The 19,530-nt window shown below is 39.9% G+C and overlaps 1 protein-coding gene across 1 annotated transcript in view; it reads left to right on the top strand.

Moving 5' to 3' along the window:
- RHBDL3 (rhomboid like 3) overlaps nucleotides 1-10,749 on the top strand; it is a 127,975-nt gene extending 117,226 nt beyond the window's left edge. The window contains exons 9-10 of the mRNA XM_026711171.2: nucleotides 7,941-8,001; nucleotides 9,612-10,749. Coding sequence (XP_026566956.1) covers nucleotides 7,941-8,001; nucleotides 9,612-9,883 — 333 coding nt within the window. The 3' untranslated portion in view covers nucleotides 9,884-10,749. The remainder of the gene's footprint in view (nucleotides 1-7,940; nucleotides 8,002-9,611) is intronic.
- The last annotated feature ends 8,781 nt before the right edge of the window (nucleotides 10,750-19,530 follow it).

Genomic DNA, 19,530 nt, shown 5'->3' with positions numbered 1-19,530 from the left:
CCCTCTTCCAATTATCTAGCACTTCATGAATTCTCCAACAGTTTTCACGGGTAATATGTAATCATTCAGTTTTGCTTAGACAAATGCATTCTAGCAGTCCAAAATGAGTTCATATTTCCATTAAACAATGGGGTCATCTCCACTAATGTATTCTTTTAGTATTGTTGATACCTGGCTCACTTCCACAGCACATTCTCTAGATTACTCTGCTATTTTTCCCATAATGCTTTTTCCCAATTGAATTTTATAATCTCCAAACTAGAGTGCTATCCTTTGTTCTGGTGTGTTTGGTTTTGAGGTTGCAAAAGCTTTTTCCCAGTCTTTGTTTTGATCTCAAAGCAGAGGAAGAAGGATTTGGAGACAGGCAATACATGGCCTCATGTCTTACTTCCAAGTCATTTTTCTCAGTGTACCTAGAGAAGCCGGCTGCTGAAAATAATCACAGCCTCTATTCTTAAACCTGTACTTACGTGCGGCTGTCAGACTTTTTTTTAATGACAGCCATGTGAAAGAGAGGAAATTAAAATTATCAGTTTATTTCACTTTGCCTGGAAGAGGATCTCGTTGGTCTCTTACAGGGATTTAAACTTCTCTTGTAATCGCAGTAAAAGTGATTGTGGTTTGTCCTCCTCATCCCAATGGGAGAGATCCGAGCTGTAAGACCCTGTTAGGTCGGGCTATGTCCCCAGTAATATTTAACTACAGCAAAATCAACAACAGCAATTTTCTCCCTTATCCCCAGAACATTGTTTCATCTAGCTCCCAGCATATTTCTAAAACAACATTGTTAGTTGTACAGATATTAAAGTAATATTTTCCCCCTTATTCCAATGCTGTTCTAAAGAAAGTCTTGAGGTGTGTGTGAAACCTGTAGCCTTTGTCATCCATCGTTTTGGAAGGAAGTCAAATTACCAGAACAAAGTTGTTTTATAAGAATTCCTTCCAATTAACCAGAAACTTAGTCTGAGAGGGATTCTTGGTGTCCTGTCCATCTCACTAAACAGTTGTCTCTTTTCCTGAGCTAGGTTGGTAGGACAGTGGATTTCTTGCCCTGCAGGATTTCATTTCCCAAACAGATTTAAATACAACTAGGGTTTCATATCCATGTGATGTCCATAGACTTCATGGACATTATGTGGATATGACTAGACCCACAAATGCAACATGGCACAGGCCACCCTTACGTTTCTATTGGGATGAAGTAGAGGCACTATAAGTCAGGGAAATAGCCTCTTCCCTGAAGCAAGGCTTGTAGTTTTCTAAAACCTAGATTAAATAAGGGAAGTGATACTCTTGATTGGAGGATTAGGCTGTTACATTATTTTTATGGTTTCATGTTATTTATTGTTCTATCCTATTCTATTTTTATGATACTGTTAACTGTGAGGACTGGGAATCTAATAATCACACTTCTTATGGCAGTTTTCATATTTGATACCTACTTATTTATGTATGTAGTTATTTTTACATGCCATTCCCCCCCTTTTCCCCAAAAAAGTCTGTTTGATTATCTTTCCAGATCCATTCATACGATTAGCAAGCCATAGGCTTGTCTTTGGATCAGGCTACCTTGATATTGTCTAGTATTGTGACAAGATGGGCAGCAAACAAATTTAACAAATAATAATAATCAAGACCAAACCAGTAAAAATATTGATTTTAATTAACAAAAAAGACTGTTTGAAGTCTCTCCTCAGCCTTCGAATGTATTGAGTTTACTTGCATTGTGGTGATTTTTGTAGATGGTTGATGTGCCTTGAACATTTTGATATTGGTTAAGCTCATATAAAATTTGAGGTATAAGCCACAATTGTTAGAGTTACACATTAGGGGGTTCATTCAATACTTAGTCACAAACCGCAGCTGCAAGCCATAATGGCTGATGTAGAAGTCTATGTAGAATAACAGAGTTGGAAGGGACCCTGGAGGTCTTCAAGCCCAACCCCTGCTTAAGCAGGAAACCCTACACCATTTCAGACAAATGGTTGTCCAATCTCTTCTTCAAAAGTTCCAGTGCTGGAACACTTACAACTTCTGGAGGCAAGTTGTTCCACTGAATAATTGTTCTAGCTGTCAGAAAATTTATCCTTAGTTCTAGGTTGCTTCTCTCCTTGATTAGTTTCCACCCATTGCTTCTTGTCCTGCCTTCAGGTGCTTTGGAGAATAGCTTGACTCCCTCTTCTTTGTGGCAGCCCCTGAGATAGTGGAAGACTGCTATCATGTCTCCCCTAGTCCTTCTTTTCATTAAACTAGATATACCCAATTCCAGCAACCATTCTTTATATGTTTTAGCCTCCGGTCCCTTAATCTTTGTTGCTCTTTTCTGCACTCCTTCTAGAGTCCCAACATCTTTTTTACATTATGGTGACCAAAACTTTTACATCATTGCGACCAAAACTATTCCAAGTGTGGGCCTTACCAAGGCATTATAAAGTGGTATTAATACTTCATATGATCTTGATTCTATCCCTCTGTTTATACAGTATGTTGATTACATCTACATACCGTGCTAAATCATAATGTGATTTAGTTTGAATTGGTTTGGTTAGCTTGTTTTAGGAACTGCAGTTTATAAGCTATGGGCAGAGGTGGCATTCAGTAGTTTCTGACCGGTCTGGAGAACCAGTAGCGGAAATTTTGAATAGGTTGGAGAACCGGAAAATACCACCTCTGACTGGCCCTGCCCCCACCTATTCTCTGCCTTCCAAGTCCCAGCTGATCGGCTGGGTGTTTTTTTGTTGTTGCCCTGCACAGGAGAATGGAGCTGGAAAGCAGGTTAATGGGGTGGGGAGGGAATGAGGTTTTGCAGTAACCTTCCTCCTGGAGTGGGGAGGGAATGGAGATTGTACAGTATCCTTCCCCTGCGACGCCCACCAAACCACACCCACCAAGCCACGCCTGCCAAACCATGCCCACCATGCCACGCCCACAGAACCAGTAGTAAAAATTTTTGAATCCCACCATTGGTCCATGGAATTTAACAAATAGTGGCCCATTCATCAGATGATGGCTCAATGTAATATCTCAGTCACTTAGTTTAAGTCAAACCAGTTCATTGGCCTGCTAATGTTTCTTGTAGAGCCATCTGTACATAAGCAGATGGAGAGACAAATATAGATGGGCTTTCAAAGCTTGCAATCCTTATAGCTTACCCAATTGAACCTAATACTTCTTACTTCTAAATAGATATACATAGAATTGTATCGTTCATTGTATTTGGTAGTGTAGAAGATGGTTTGCATGGTTGATCTGAGCATCAGCTGGTTTAGAACAAATGTGATACTTTATCAAAACCACTTATTGCGGTGATTAACTCGTGTGTATTACTAAATTCACAACCAAAAAGGCCTAACATATGGTTGTCTAAAGAAATAAAAAGGAAAAAAATAATCACCCGGATAATATTTTTAGAAAAAAGAGAATCTGCTTATTGCAGGGGAAACATGCCTGTGTGACAGATGCTTTGGCCTAAAAGTCATTAGAAGTTTTTGTAGAATCCATCATTTTTGTCAAAAAGCAATATTGTGCCAACAAGATGCAAGTTGTTGTATACATCACCTGTCATCTCACTGACACTATTAGATGTTTAAAAAAGAAAAACATTGAAACTGAGCCAAACCAAGGAAATCCAGATTTTGATAATTTGGGGCAAAATTTAACATTCCTTGAGTTTGGGCATTTATATAAAAAATAATAAATCTGTGCTTTTGTTCAATCCTTAATTATTGTTTCTTCTTCATAATTTATCTTGTTAATATATATGGCATTAATTCTTGAAATGCTTCTTTGTGCTTCATACTAATGAAATGAGAAATGTCGTCTCTCTCAAATAATCTGCATATAGCATTTATAATTTCCTAAAATAAGAGCAGCAATGATCTTGCAGTCCTAATCTCTGCTTGCTGTTGCTCAAAAGGTCACAGCTATGGTTAGCTACAATCCTCATTAACTTTGAAAGTGGAGAGAGATTGGGGAAAATGAGAAATATCATTACTACTCTTATCAATGGAGCATGGAACAACTTATGCAATTGGGTTCTTAATGCCACAATTTTCACTTCCAAATTGTCTAGAAGCAGTTTAAAAGAAAGCTGGGTTTAATCTTCATTGCTTTGCAATCGATCTTACAGGGAACAAAAATGTTCTCACTCCATGCGAAAGGGAGGGGAAAAAAAATTTAGAAATCAAGTTGACTTGCACTTTGCAATTGGCTCCACCATGCTACCATTTCCCTCAAAGGAGCTGAATTTCAGGAGCCAGAAAGGGTTACTGAGGCAAGAAGAAAGATAGGCAGCCACCTCCCCCGCCCTCCAAAAAAGACAACTGTCTGCTTCACAAGCATTTTAACTATATATCCTGCAGCCAAGCAAGAAGTAGGAATCTTCAGCTGTCAAGCATTGTATCAGTACAGAATTTACTTTCAGGCTGGCTCAGAATCCTCATGTGACCATCGGTCAAGGGTGTGTGTAACTAGCAGTGAACTGGTTGATGTGCGAATGAGTGTTTGCAACAGCAGCACATGAACCCTTCTGCCCTTATGTCACTCAAACTGGAATCACCTACCGCTGCCATTCAGAAAGTGCACACAAGATAAACTGAATAGAGAATTGGACACTATGTAATGTGTTATTTAAAGTTCAAAGAGCCAAGGGAAAGCTTCAACCAATCAAAATTGTAATAAAAAATGCTACCGCTGTCTAAATAAGACAGATATACATGCTTGATGTTCCACCAGCCTTACCTGTTGTTGTTTAGATCTGCATCGTTGCCCATGTGGTCTTGTTCTGTCGCATCAAGGGACGTGTGCTATGGCCCAATCCTATGATATATAAAGGACAAAGTCCCATTAACTACCTATTTAGATATATTCCAAATTACTTTTGTTTACATTTTTTTTCCCCTTGCTCCAAATTAGAGCCGAATTTGGCTTCTAAATATTGTAGACTGCAGAATATCTGTAAGAAGGAATATTAGTCCCTATTTAAGAGATGGTGTGATCTAGTGATTTAAGGCAGCGGTCCCCAACATTTTGGGCACCAGAGACTGGTTCCATGGAGAAAGGTTGTTGCGTGGACCGGAGGTTTGCATGCTGCCTGCATCCCGCAGATGAAGTTGCCGGTACATAGACCAGGAGTTGGAGACCCCTGGTTTAAGGCACCAGTCTAAGAGTCAGCAAACATGAGTTCTAATCCCTCAACCTGGCTGGGGAATTCAGGGAGCTGAAGTTGCCAAGATTGAGAAACACTGCTGCAAGTTCCTTATTTCCTTTCAAACAAGACTACTTGTGGCAAGACCACCACATGTAACACTTTCCAAGGAGATAAATATCTGCATAAGCAACTTCAACTTCATTGGGAACCCTGGTGGCCCAGTGGTTAAAGTGCAGTATTGCAGTCAAACTCTGCTCACAGCGTAGAGTTTGATCCTGATGGGGCTCAAAGTTGACTCAGCCTTCCATCTTTCTGAGGTTGGTAAAATGAGGATCCAGATCGTTCGGGGCAATACGCAAACAATACTTTATTGTAAATTGTTCAGAGAGTGCTGTAACACATATGGGAGCAGTGATGGGTTTCAAATTTTTTTACCACCGGTTCTGTAGGTGTGGCTTGGTGGGCACGCTTTGTGCATGCCCAAGCACTTTGTGTGCGCGTGCGTAGAGGGTTTCCTACTAACCTTCTTCTGCAATCCTGCACTCTCCCTGTGTCTCCAACAGCTGACGTGTGGTTGACAGCTGAGGTTGAAAAGCAGGAAATAAAGGAGAGTATAGAGCCTGGGTGGGAGAGCCTAGCAGCTGATCATTGGAGTGAACCAGTTTGCTCACGCATGATCGTCGGAGCTAACGCTTCAGCCAAACTGGGCCAAACCGGTAGAATACCACCACTGTATGGGAGAGTATATAAGTCTAATTGTTATTGCTATTCAAGCCCACGAATTTCTTAGAATGATCACAGAATTTAAGAATATCCTTCACAGCAATGCTGCTTTACTGACTACATTTCAGAATTTGGAAAACACAGATAAATCAATAAAAGGTCTGCTTGGGATGAATGAATCTCCTCTTTTAACCAATGTAATGGCAGCGTTCCAAATGCTCCTCTTGAGCATTGTTGATTGGTTGGATGTGCTCTGAAATGTAGGACCAGTATCTCTCTCCCTGTCTGATATATGATGCCATTGACTTGGAGGATTCTTAAAAAGAGATACGAGGAGCAGAGTGTTCTGGCCTGAGAATCCAAAATTTATTGAGCAATAACTCCTATCATCCCAGCCTGTCCAATGTTCAGGTGAGAGCAGAGTTGTAATCACTGTATGGTCAGACTTCATTTCCCAGTCAGTGACAACCCCAACTTTCCTGGTCCTTTAAATCACTTTACCTACATTGCCTCTTCTTTGACAGCTGGAGATGTAGAAGCTGACATGAGGTGCCCAGTATTGACTTTGAACTACCTCCTCCCTCCAATATCTCCAATCTCCACTTTCCTTCTTCTTCCATAAGGATTGACATACACATATACTCTAGAAACATTCAGGCAATTTTAATGCAACATATATACAATTCCATAGACTGATTTAGATGCCTTTACGATTTCTTCATTAATATATCCGATTATTTACAGCCTTTTCTCTTTTCCCAGAAACATAAATTATGTACCTTCTTGCTCAAATTTTTTTTTTAAAAAAGTGGCAACATCAAAAGTATCCTGGAGTTGTAGTTGTAGTTGTTCCTAGTAAAGATAGTTTGCAGGAAATTCTCTTGAAGTTGTAGTGTTTATAAAACCCTGTTTTGTAATGTGGTATATATTGTATATTAACATCAAAGCAAAAGCCTTCTCTGGATCCGTTTAAGAGATGAGGTACTGCAAAATAAGCGAACAGACCATCTTGCAGCTGGAGAGAAATAGTCAAAACTGTGAATGGTGAGCAGGCCAGTGCCTGTGCTAAAAAAAGAAGGCCTTTATTTCCAAATAAAGAGAAGAGCAACAAAAATGATTATGGGATTGGAGGCTAAAATATATGATGAATGGTTGCAGGAATTGGGTATGGCTAGTTTAATGAAAATAAAGACTAGGGGTGATATGACAGCAGTGTTCCATATCTCAGGGGCTGCCACAAAGAAGAGGGAGTCAAGCTATTCTCCAAAGCACCAGAAGGCAGGACAAGTAGCAATGGATGGAAACTAATCAAGGAGAGAAGCAGCCTAGAACTGAGGAGAAACTTCATAATAGTGAAAACAATTAACCAGCAAAACAATTTGCCCCCAGAAGTTATGGATGCTCCAACACCGGAAGTTTTAAGAAGAGATTAGACAACCATTTGTCTGAAATGGTATATTAAGCAGGGTTTCCTACCTAAGCAGGGGGTTGGACTAGAAGACCTCCAAGGTCCCTTCCAACTCTGTTATTCTGTAAAGTATTGAAGGTTACATCATAATTTATCATTGCATAGATCAACCCATTACCAGAAATTTTCCCTACCCTGTAGGGAATTTTCCCTGATATTTTGTATGAATTTTCCCTGATGTTTTGTATGAGCTCATCAAGGGAAACAGCATAAGGTTCCACTGCATGGAGAGCAACATTTAAAAAAAATCATGACATTAGATAGTCTTGAACAATGCAAGGATATAAAACCAGAATTCACACCTTGATTAAAAAAAAAAATCTTTCTTCTTCTGGTCAATATTCTGGCTGATTTAGGAAAGAAAGAATTGGTGAGTTTCAGAAGGCAAGTCTTTAAATTTATTTCTCAGGGGCTCCTTAACAAAGCCGGAGTGAGTGTGCAGTGCAAAGAGATAAAGGGATGGTTGTATATTCCAAAAGCTAAGGATGTACAATGAGAGGAGAAGGGACCCAAATTAAGCCCCAGAAGATACTCAGGTCTGTCTCCAGATACTCAGCAGATGGAAAAACTCACTCGGAGATTCTTTTATTTCTTTCTCAGAACTGGTCTGGAATGAAGTGTCAATTCAAGCTGCTACGCATGGCTGTTGCCTTGATCTGCAGTAAGTACCCTCCTTAAATGATTTTCATTAGCGCACCTGCTATGCCTAAAGATATTCTTGATCTCATTTATTTTTCAGGTGAGTAGCCCAGAGATAATAGTGCCAAGTTAGAAAAATCCATCTTGGGACTGTCCCCTACAGAACTGCTCCCTTTGCTTTCTAAATCTGCAGAAGATGCGTGAATCACATATACATATGGGACCAGAGTGGATTGTACAACAATTAATTTGGATAGTACTAATGAAGAATGAGTAGATCAATCTTTCTTTGGTTTGTGTCTTGGGCTTTTTTTTTTCCTCTTGGGAAAAAAACAGAGAAAGAAACTAGGAATAAACTATGTTTTCTTGGAAATATAAGAGTAAGTTGGAATTCCTGATTAGCTAAGCTAGCGGTGGCCCCTTGTGAAGGCTTCAGAAAGCAGAAGTCTCCTTCCCTGACCTTGCTGGCCTTCAGGAAGGAAATTAAGACCTGGTTTTTCCAGAGGGCTCTGAGTCAGAGGGGTCTTCAAACTTGACAGCCTTAAGACTTGTGGATTTGAACTCCTAGAATCCATCCTCCAGTCATGTTAGCTCAGGAATTCTGGGAGATGAAGTCCATAAGTCTTAACACCAAGTTTGAAGACCCTTGCTTTAGGCAGATGTTTGTCCTCCTAGCTTGATGTTTGGTTCCCAGACATTTTGCTACTAAACTAGGTAACATCTTCAGTGGGGTTTTATATGTGCCCATTAGTGGTTCTACAATAATATATCTTATCATGTTAAACGCAATCATACGTTTGTGCTTCTCGAAGCCAAAATGAAGGATACGGACCTGTTCCTTAGTTTGTCCCACTTTAAAGGCTTGCTTGCATTTTCCTGATAGTTCAGTAGAGAAGTTGGTCTTAAGTGGAAAGTGGAAAGTAAGAGAACTTTCCACTTACTTTCCACTTAAGTGGCTTAAGTGGAAAGTAAGAGAACCTCCATAAGGTTCTGGAGAGGCTGCCTAGTCTTTTCCTAATCTATCCGTTTAATCTGAATCACCACCTGTGTTCCCATAGTCTTTGGCAACAGAGATTATAGCTGAACCCTAATATGATTTTCCATCCCATTCCCATTATGACAATAGGACTAGGTACAAAAAGAGAAAGAGGCAGTTGATTTTTTCAGGGGAAAAAAGGGATGGGGGAATGAAAAGAAGGTTCATAGAGAAGGCTTTTTAAAAAATCTGTCAGTAATGGGAAAAAGACTTGTCCCGAAAGAATGTTTTATTTAAAAAGATAATGTTAACATGAACTTCTTTTCAAGTCATTGGGTTTTTATTTCTTCCTGCTGTACATTTTAAATATATATTTTAAAACTGCATATAAAGTGCATTTTGCACGTTGTGAAATCTGGACAGTCTGTCTGGCTTAAAAGTGATCCAGAATGGTGGAGGATCTATCTTTCTACATGGCCAGAAATTCTTGCCAAATAAGCTGTTCTGTGCATTGAAAAGGCTGCTCAAAATGGTGTGGAAAAATGCTGCATCGCAGCATAATAGCATAGGGTTATATGGGACAGTGAATGGACAATGCAGTGCAATTTCTGATGAATGGTGGTTACGTGTGACATACTGCTTCATTTCTCTTTCAGTGAGCTTTGAATTTGGAAGAGCTGTATGGCTGAGATTCTACCCATCTGCTTATCCTCCATGTCCTCATCCTAGTTTCGTTGCTCACCTAGGTGGGGTGGGTGTTGGAATCACCCTTGGTGTGGTTATTCTAAGGAACTATGAGCAGAGACTTCAAGATCAATCAGTATGGTGGATCTTCGTTTCCATGTATATGGTGTTTGTTCTCTTTGCCATCTTCTGGAACATTTTTGCCTACAGCCTGTTGGATCTAAAACTACCTCCACTTCCTTAAGAACCTGGGCTAAAAAACAGACAAAGAAGTGACTTCCCATCTTCCAGCTTCATGGGCAAAAAAAAAAATGAAACTAGAGGATTTATTTTTTTATGAATGTGACAGGAGGGGAATGTATCCAAGTTCTGGAATGACATGCACTGAGGGAGAACTGTATGTGCTGATGAGAAATGAATATTAAGGACGATTTCATGGATCCTTGCTTGGAAGATGTTTGGGCATGGAGATTTACAGGTACCATGATCTTTATGAGCCACACCTTGTGCCCTTTGCTCATGTAACCACTTTGTACTTCAAAGGAAGATTCAGCCCCCTGGATGTTTAGCCCAATACATATGGGTGAAATGTTCATGCACCCAGTGAAGGCTCATCTGGATGGTTTTGTCTTTTTCAGCATTCACAGTTAGAAACTTTAGAAGAGCTTTCCTTAGCTGATGTCCTCCAGATGTGTTGTGCTATAAACCCATCACTTTGGTTCAAGATGATGGAAGCTGTAATCTATTACATTTGATTACGCCAGACAACCTTCAGTCCATTTGGAAAATACATTCCTTTCTTTAGTAGATGGGTTGTAACCCGGGGTAAAAGAAAGGCTTGGAGACTGCCTATGACATGCCAGCCTGGTATTCACTTTGTAGCTCTATAGAGCCACAAAGTCTCTAAGCCCAAATATTTTAGCCTTTCCCCCATTTTTCGAGTTTTCTGGACAATTAAGAGGGAAAAATAAATGGAGGATTCTGATTTTAGATGTTCACTCATGACCACTTGCAGAGACTGGTTTTCAGCTAAAGAATCAACCAAATCACACTGAAATATTTGAAGGTGCTTTAGTCTGCTTATAAAATTCAGCTGCATATTTCATTGTTTTTTATTGTTTGTGGCTGGGTTTTTAGTCGTCACAGACTACTTGAAGCTGTTGAATCTTATAATAACTATATTATTTCCTTTGGGGCTTTGGTCCTTCTGTTCATTTTAAAGCAGAATCTGCTCCTTGGAGAGGAGAACTTGTATTGTACTTTTTAAAAAGTGTTCTTCCAGAATTTCACAAAACAGTAAATGCCGTAATAGATATTCTTGATGTTTAGCTGCCTTTAACAAGCCCTGCTGCAGCCTTCTGTATTTGCAAGATCTTGATCTACCAATTTTGGAAGAAGTAGATGTGCTCCCCGAACAAAACATTCTACCAAGTTTGGTTTGCAAAATACAGATTTGTCCTTTTGCCTATTGTGAATGCAATAGCAAAATTGTAATGATGTTTTGTTAATTGTTCACATCTATTTTATTCTCAGCCTGACTAAACATGTTGGGATTCAGCAGGACCAAAGGAATTCTGGGAACTGAAGTCTAAGTCTGGTATTTTTAATCTACGCACAGCTGAGAATGCTGGCCAGGTAGAGGTGGTTTTAAAAAGTCAATATGGAGGGGCCAGCTGCATGATCGAAGCCCTGCCTCCTTTTTACATGCAGCAGTGCACATTAAAAACAGGCAGTGTTTCTGTTGAGTTGTCATACCTATCACATTGACATTTTACACTTGCCCTGTCAACATCTGTGGAAAAAGTTGAGGTATCTGGTTTATTCAGGGCTACCAAATTTAGGCGGAGAAATCCAGATAACCAGATGGCGGTAAGGAGATCCAGAGAACTTTTAACTACCTGCTATTGTTTAGGAGTCCATCTGGAATTCTGAGTGTTGTGGTCTCATTAGAGTGGAGGACATGAGACTGGGGAGAATTGCTTTAATGGATCAGGGATGTGTTTAACAGTGGTACCTCAACAGGTGTGCAAGCCTGAGTGAATTATTTATGCAATCTCATGGGATGCACTTCTTTGGACAGGAGGGGGAGGTTTCATGTGGGAAAAAAAATATCTCTGTGGATTTAAAATAATTAAATCTACATAGCTGCCAGGAAGCAAATAATAGTAGAACTGGAAGGACATTTGTTTGTTTGTTTGTTTGTTTAGTCTAGAAAAATATCAGCTGGGATCGCGCCACACACTTGCCTAGATTAAGTAAGATGAGGATTTTTGAAGTTCAGTATGTAATGAAATCACTAGCATGTTGTGTGATTCTGAGGAGAACGCTCTGTCTTATTCAGGTCTTCAGGCATAGCCTGTTGTGATAGCACAGCAGTCATATTTTGTTAATTTGGAGTTTGGGGTTGGTGCTCAGGAGTTTGCAAACACCTTAGAGAGGGCAATTCCTGTTTTTGAAAACCTAATGAGCCTTGTACAAGCGAAGCAGAAACACCAGAATTTTCCTGGACTTTGCTACTGATTTAGACTGTCTCAGTTTCAGTGGACAGTTGTGGTGTCACAAAATTTGTGAACTCCAATGAAAATATACATTAAAATTCAATTATTAAAACATTTAATTTCTTGTCCAACCCTAACTCCAATCATTTGGGGAAGTGTCACACACATTTATGGATTATTTTAGGTCTTATTATTTAAAAAAACAGGTTGAGGGTCCCTGGTTTAGCCTATTGTATGAACCCAACCCATTTAGTGACACGGGTTGCCAGTTGCCAGCTCTAAATTCCAGGGATAGCCCTGCTTTCGCATCTTTTTGAAATCTTGGCTTGCAGGATGCTTAAACTGTGAGACAATACCTAACAGCTGAAGATCTTTGGCAACAAATTGTAGAATTGCAGCCATCTGCAGCAGGCATGATTACGTGAGAATAATGGAACTTGTACAGTGGTATCATGATGCAAACCTCATCATTACATATGGAAATGCGAGTCCTACATGGCAGCTGACCCTGAAACTACGAATCCATATTTCAATAAGATCCAGAGACCATCTCACACAATACGTAGACAGGTAGTCCTCGACATACGACCACAACTGAGCCCAAAATTTCTGTTGCTAAGTGAGACAGTTGTTAGGTGAGTTTTGCCCCATTTTACGATCTTTCTTACCATCGTGTTAAGTGAAACATTGCGGTTGTTAAGTTAGTAACATGTTAGTAACATGTGTTGTTGAGTAAATCTGGCTTCCCCATAACTGTGTTTGTCAGAAGGTCATAAAAGTGATCACATGACCCTGGGACACTGCAACTCTCATAAATATGAACCAGTTGCCAAGCAGCTGAATTTTGATCACCTGTCCATGGGGCTGTTGCAACGGTCGTAAGTGTGAAAAATGATAAAAAGTCACTTTTTTCAGTACCATTGTAACTTTGAATGGTCACTAAACGAACTGTTGTAAGTCAAGACTAACCGTTGCAAACCACGGTATAGTATGTTATGTGCCAGGTAATTCTGGATGCCCAGCCAGTACATTTGTACAACAGATGATTGTTGGAGTCACACTCTGCAACTTTGGCAAAAAGTGAAAGGTATCCTAGATAGATATTTAAAATTGTAAAGTGTAAAAAGATGAGATTAATTTCTGGGCCGGCAGCATATTAATCTTAAATGAGTTTTCCTTGCAAAACCTAATTGGACGTTTCTATTTGTATATTTTTGGAAGCTGAAAGCATTTGATGATGTCCATGCAAAGTATACAGGTAGTCCTTGACTCAGGGGTGGGATTCTACCGGTTCTGTCCACCTCTGTAGAACCGGTAGCTCTGAAGAGCAGCAGACATAGAACCAGTTCTATGTCTGCTGCTGTTTTAGCCCACCTGCCTGCCCGGGCTCTTACCTTTATTTCCTGCCTTTTCAACCTCAGCAGCTGTGTGAGGGCACAGCTGCAGTTGAAAAAGCAGGAAAAAAGTACTTTTTCAAATGCTGCTTCCCTGCACGCAGCACTGCTCAGCTGTCCAGGTAGCAAGCTGACGAAGATTTACACACCCGCGCAGCGTGCAGGGAAGCACACCGTAAATCACCGAACCGGTAGTTAATCCTGTTGGATGACACCTCTGCCTTGACTCATAATAGTTCATTTAATGATCGTTTGAAGCAGTGGTGAAATGCTACCGGTTCAGCCTGAACTGGTAGCAAAAATTGCCACCGATTCAGCCTAACCAGTAATAAAAAAAAAGCTCTGACGATCAGCTGAGAGGAGAAAGAAGAGAAAAATGCAGGATCGGCCCTCCCACCCAGCCCTGCACTTTTCTGTTCTTTATCCTCTCAGCTGATTGGCGTGGCAGAGCCTCAGCTGCTGTTTGGAAAGCTCTGTGTGTGTGAGTGTGTGTGTGTGTGTGTGTGTGTGTACACACCCGTGCATGTGCAAAGTGCATGATCACCGAACCGGTAGGGAAACTGGTAGAATCCCACCACTGGTTTGAAGTTACAGCAACACTGAATAAAATGACTTATGACCACTTTTCCCTTATGACTGTTGCACCATCCCCATGGTCACATGATCAAAATTCGAATGCTGGTTGGTTGCAGTGTCCTGGGGGTGTCATGGGACCATCTTTTGCAACCTTTTGACAAGCAAAGTCAATGGGGAAGTCAGATTCATTTAACAACTGAACAACAGCAAGGATTCACTTAACTGTCTCATTTACCAACACAAAATTTGGGCTCGATTGTGGTTATAAGTAGAGGACCACCTGTAGAGAAAAAGAATGAGATAAGGCTGCAAAATATTATTGATCATTATTCTAGTAAGCACATTCCAGAAATTTGCAAATTCTTGCCTTACTGCACCGAAAACATGCTGGAAAAATTTGAACCATCAGCACAAGTATGTACAATCCCGGGTGGAGACAAATGCATCTAAGCTACCAGTATTTCATCGAGGGACAAAACATATTTCTCTTGTTCTAAAATTATTTTGTCACCTTTTTCTATTGATTTCTTCACCCGCTATGACTTGCCCCATAACTTAACTTGGAATCGACTACAAAATTACCATTGTTTATCATCCAGGAAGAAAAGAGACATGTTTTCAGAATGTTCCACTGTTGGCTTCTATTGTTAATTTGTACATTCTGCTTGGACTATTTGCACAGGTCTCAAATGTATTGCAAATTTTAGTCTTCGGGCATCGTTGTGGCACAGAAAGGTTTGAAACGCCAAGCATTTGCTTCCCCAAACAGGAAGGCCTTTAAGAGAGGGATCAGAGTATCAAAAAGGTTTGCAAAGATGATTAAAAGGGAAAAGGTCATTAAACAAAACAAAAGCTTGTCAGGATGACTGTTAATATTACAGCAGTACCATTTTAACGTTAAAGAGCTTTTGCAAATGCATGAGCCGAATCGTTGACTTTGGGAGCCTGTTGACACTTCGGTGTGCAGATTTTTCTACATCTCTTGTAAGCCAGAGAAGACTGTTTTGTAGAAAACGCCGCAGAATCCAAAATATTTTGGAATACATAACGTCAGCAGCAACACTACTCTCTTCCCTTTTAATGAGAGATAACAGCAGAGTTCCAGATCAACTCCACATCTTTGCTCAAACCAAGCCTTGCATCAGGAACCCTAGAAATTAAAATTCATGAATCAGAAGAAAAACAAAACCCTGCAGAAACCCTAAAGGGTTGCTTAATATTGTCGTTCTGATGAGTCATTTAACAAAGAATTGAAAACTGACTTGTCACCATGACTTGTTCAGACATTCAGGTGAATGGATAGAGAATTTGAAACTGGGAAGAAACTGTGATAGGAAGCATTAACTGGCCTCTCCCTGATTTCCATGTATTCACTTGAAAGTCTGAACATCAGCTCTGCTTGCATTCACGTGTAGCTTCTCTCCACATATAGCAGTTTGCAGCATACTTATTGCATGCTACCCAACTATGTGGTAGCACGTGGCTGATCTTGGCAGATCTCAAAAAATTTGTAAGACCAGACCTGGTTAGTATTGGAACAGGATACTGGCAGGAGATAACAAGGTTGTAGGTCATTCTGTGCACCTAAAAACAATAACAGTCCCTCTTTTGAAGAGGACAATAGCAAACCACTTCTGTATGGCTACCCAGAGTCAATATGGAAGGATCCATAAGTCACCAAGCAGTCAACCCAATTCAAATCTGGCTTTATATTTCCTTACTTTGATCTACAAAAGTGAAGTAAATGTGATGCACATGATCTCCCTGTAGGAAAACAACATCCTGTCAAATCTAGAACTAACAAACCTAGAACTAAGATGAAAATTCCTGACAGAACAATTAACTAGGGGAACAACTTGCCTCCAGTAGTTGTGAATTCTCAAACACTGGAAGTTTTTAAGAAGAGTTTGAACCACCATTTGTCTGAAATGGTGTAGAGTTTCCTGCAGGGAGTTAGACTAGAAGACCTCCAAGGTCCCTCTTATTCTATTCTATTCTATTCTATTCTATTCTATTCTATTCTATTCTATTCTATTCTATTCTATTCTATTCTAAATCTTACCTCTTTGTCTTTATAAGAAAGCAGCCCTTAATATGACAGCAAATGCAAATCCCAATATAATCCAGGTTTGGATTGATAGGAGCAATGATTAGAGAGGAAATCTGTTTTCTGACCATTAACACATTTCTTACCTTACAATAGGCACTCCATCATGAACCAGGGACAACATTGGTTTCTCCCACATCAGAGGATACGTAGTATAAAGATTCTCAATATAATATATAAATGCCACTTTTAAGCCTTCCTTCCACTCACCCACCTATTCTGAGACAAATTTACTATTTCACTCTTCCAATATCACAGGATGGAAGGACTTTGGAGTTAAACTTGCATTTAATACCAAATTATTCTGGAGTATTGTTGTTTCGGAGAGTGGAATATTTCTCTTAGGTCCAAATATTCTGGCTAGTTCGCGGAATTAGTCTGGCACAGATGGTTTTTGCATCCTGTACTCCTTCTTAGCATTTTCACAGTACTTTTTCTGCTCTGGTCAGGTTCTCTGATAACTTCCCCGACATACACATTTAAAACCGTTATATTGGTATCAAAAAGAGAGATTAAAAATACCAGTGGGGATGTAGTTGCCTCTTCAGCTAAGTTTTGCATGATCGGCTGAGAAGCAGAAAGTGCAAAATCAGACAAGCTCTTTTCTTTCATAATGAAGAATCATAGTTTTAAAAGCAACTGAACAGGAACAGGGAAGCTCACGAAAAGGGAACGTTGCTTAGCTTGAGCGTGGATATCACCTGGCCAAGGGTGATGTGTAGATAAGTTGCTCTTTCAAAGAGCTGCATTCACCATTTTTCAAACTGATGTTTCACGGACACAGCCTGCTCTTAAATTGATGCCACCTCTCCAAGGGATTGAACATTAGTATCATTTAGTATTGTGTTTTTTTTTTAAATTATCTTAGGCAGAAAGATATCTGTATATGAAGGGGTTGGGGGGGGGGGGGTTGGTAGAAACTTTCCTATGATTTTTTAAAAAAATATATTTTGAGATCTGCTATAACTTCTGGGTGTCTTTTGAACTGAACACCTCAAAAAGGGAAAATGTTGCCAGGCTTGAAAAGTTTTTGATAGCTGGCTTACGATCAGGAGTACAATTTGCCAGAGGAAAGGTATGGATGAGAGAGCTTAATCCTTTGTCTATATATTCTACATGTTCTTCCTTTCCAGTGTTTCGGTTCAGCCTGCTTTTTAATCAATCAGAGAAAATGAAACTGGGTATTCAGTTTTGTTTCTTACTAAAGGAAGGCAGGAAAAGATTACGAGGCTGCCTTCTCTGTAAGTTATAATTTGGTGCCCTTTTGGGATACAGATGTGGTGACCAGTGAGTCCTAGATGTGTGTTTAGTATTGGAAACAGACAAGAACGGATTCTGGTCAGAAATCAATGGTTTTTGCTATATGAACAAATGCTGGCTCCTCAAATAATTGCGAAACATTCCAACCAGAAAGGTGCAATTTTTTTTAACAAACCAGCTGGCCAAAGGCAAACAAACCAGGATCCCCAAATATGTTTTGGTTCTGATCTATGAAGCACTGTTTAAATTAGGTGAAGGAGAAACCAGTTACACTTCAGATGTTGGATTCCCAGCCCCACTGGATCCCTCCAAAAGCATAGTCAACAGGAACTCTACTCCCAAGTATCTGGTTTCCTATTTCTTTAGTCTGATTCAGATTAGCCTTTCAATGGGAATTGCTCACATGCAAGGGAAAAAAGTGAGTGTTTAAACGTGCATGGGGGGAAAAGGTTACCATCCAATAGTACACAATATTCAAAGGAATGCTATAAAGTCCTGCCAGGGCCGATAAAGAAAACTAACTTGTCAAATTAAATTTAACTGGAGTGGTCATTTATAGTCTCCTAGTGAAATGATACATACTTTTGAATGCATTACAGAACAGCAAAATGAATCTTCCCCCATTAACCAACTTGCAAAGGTGAGCAAAATAGAATAAGAAGCCTGTGCCAGTGTTAACAAAACTCAGGGATTTCTGAATACTGGGCCTATTGGATACTCTGGTTTCACAGTGGATTGCTTTCTATTATCTTCTTCATCAGATCCCCTCCAGACATGCCAAACTACAATTCTCCTTAGGAACAGTAGTTTTTGGTCCTGCTGGCTGAGAATTTACATGTGTTGCACACGTGGGTGGGTGGGCAGAGCACTCTGGGTGTCGTTTCCTGATTTTGTATAGATGACTAATGTAATCCTGGAGCGGTACTAATACCCCTATAATGTTTTAATTCAAAAGACATTGAAGGTATGTTGAGAGGAACGTTGTAGTGATTTCCTCATGCCCATTCTTTCGAATGCTCCTGTATAAAGCATTAATCGTGCAATCACCATCATCACGTTCACCCGACATTCCAGTCATATTCTCCTGCAACCCTGTTCTCCCATCAGCAAGGCAAGTACTCCTCAACTTACAACCATTCATTTAGCAGCTATTTGAAGTTACAACAAAAAAGTGACTTACGACCAACCCTTGCACTTATGACAGTCACAGCATTCCCCCATGATCACGTGAGAGAAAATTCAGGTGCTCGTTATTTATGATACATAGTTGCCAGGGTCATGTCATCTCCATTTGCTGCCTTCCCAGTTGGTTTTTGACAGAAAAATCAATTGGAGAAGCCAGATTTGCTTAACGGCAGCATGATTCACTTGGCGACCGTGGCAAAAAAAAAAAAAAAAAGGTCATCCAATTGGGTGTGGCTCTCTTAAGGATAAGAAATTCTGGTCCCAATTGTGGTTGTAAGTCAAGGACTACCTATATCGATCTTCTATTAAAAAAAACCTTTTAAGGAAGAATTAATAGTGGTAACTGCCTAGTCTGAGGACACCCAATCCACACGCCGCCCCCGCTTCGCCCGTTGCTTGTTTCTTTCTTTTCTCCCAATTCTTGTGAACTTTCCTGACTAGTAACTGTTCCTTTCAAATTTTGACCTCTGTATATCTCCTCGCATTTTTCACAGCACATAGGAATTTATTGCCAGGTTAGATGCAATGTTTCCTGGTTAGTTCATATCTGCATTTTAAAAAAATTATTACATTCTACAAATATTTACAGTAAATGACAAGCATTTTAAGGTTGAAGGTTCAGTTTAACAATCTCGAACTATGGTCTTGTTAAATAATACTTTATCTCAAACTGTATTCAAAATCCTTAGGACTTCCGGAACTTTCTTCCTCATCCTACTGAACTGGCCCCTGAATCAGAATTGGGTTTGTCAACCAACCTCCCACTCCCCACGCACCTACTCTACCGCAAAATTCAAGTCCAACCCTTATCACTGCTTTACTACCAACCACCTTTCCTGTGTTCAGAACAAGTTATGAAATATGGTGATGA

This window comes from Pseudonaja textilis, chromosome 2 (genome assembly GCF_049901715.1).
Source record: "Pseudonaja textilis isolate UNSWEBS1 chromosome 2, rPseTex1.2, whole genome shotgun sequence".
Lineage (NCBI taxonomy): Eukaryota > Metazoa > Chordata > Lepidosauria > Squamata > Elapidae > Pseudonaja > Pseudonaja textilis.
Note: the sequence above shows the minus strand (reverse complement) of the source record. Positions and strands in the feature narration are given on the sequence as shown.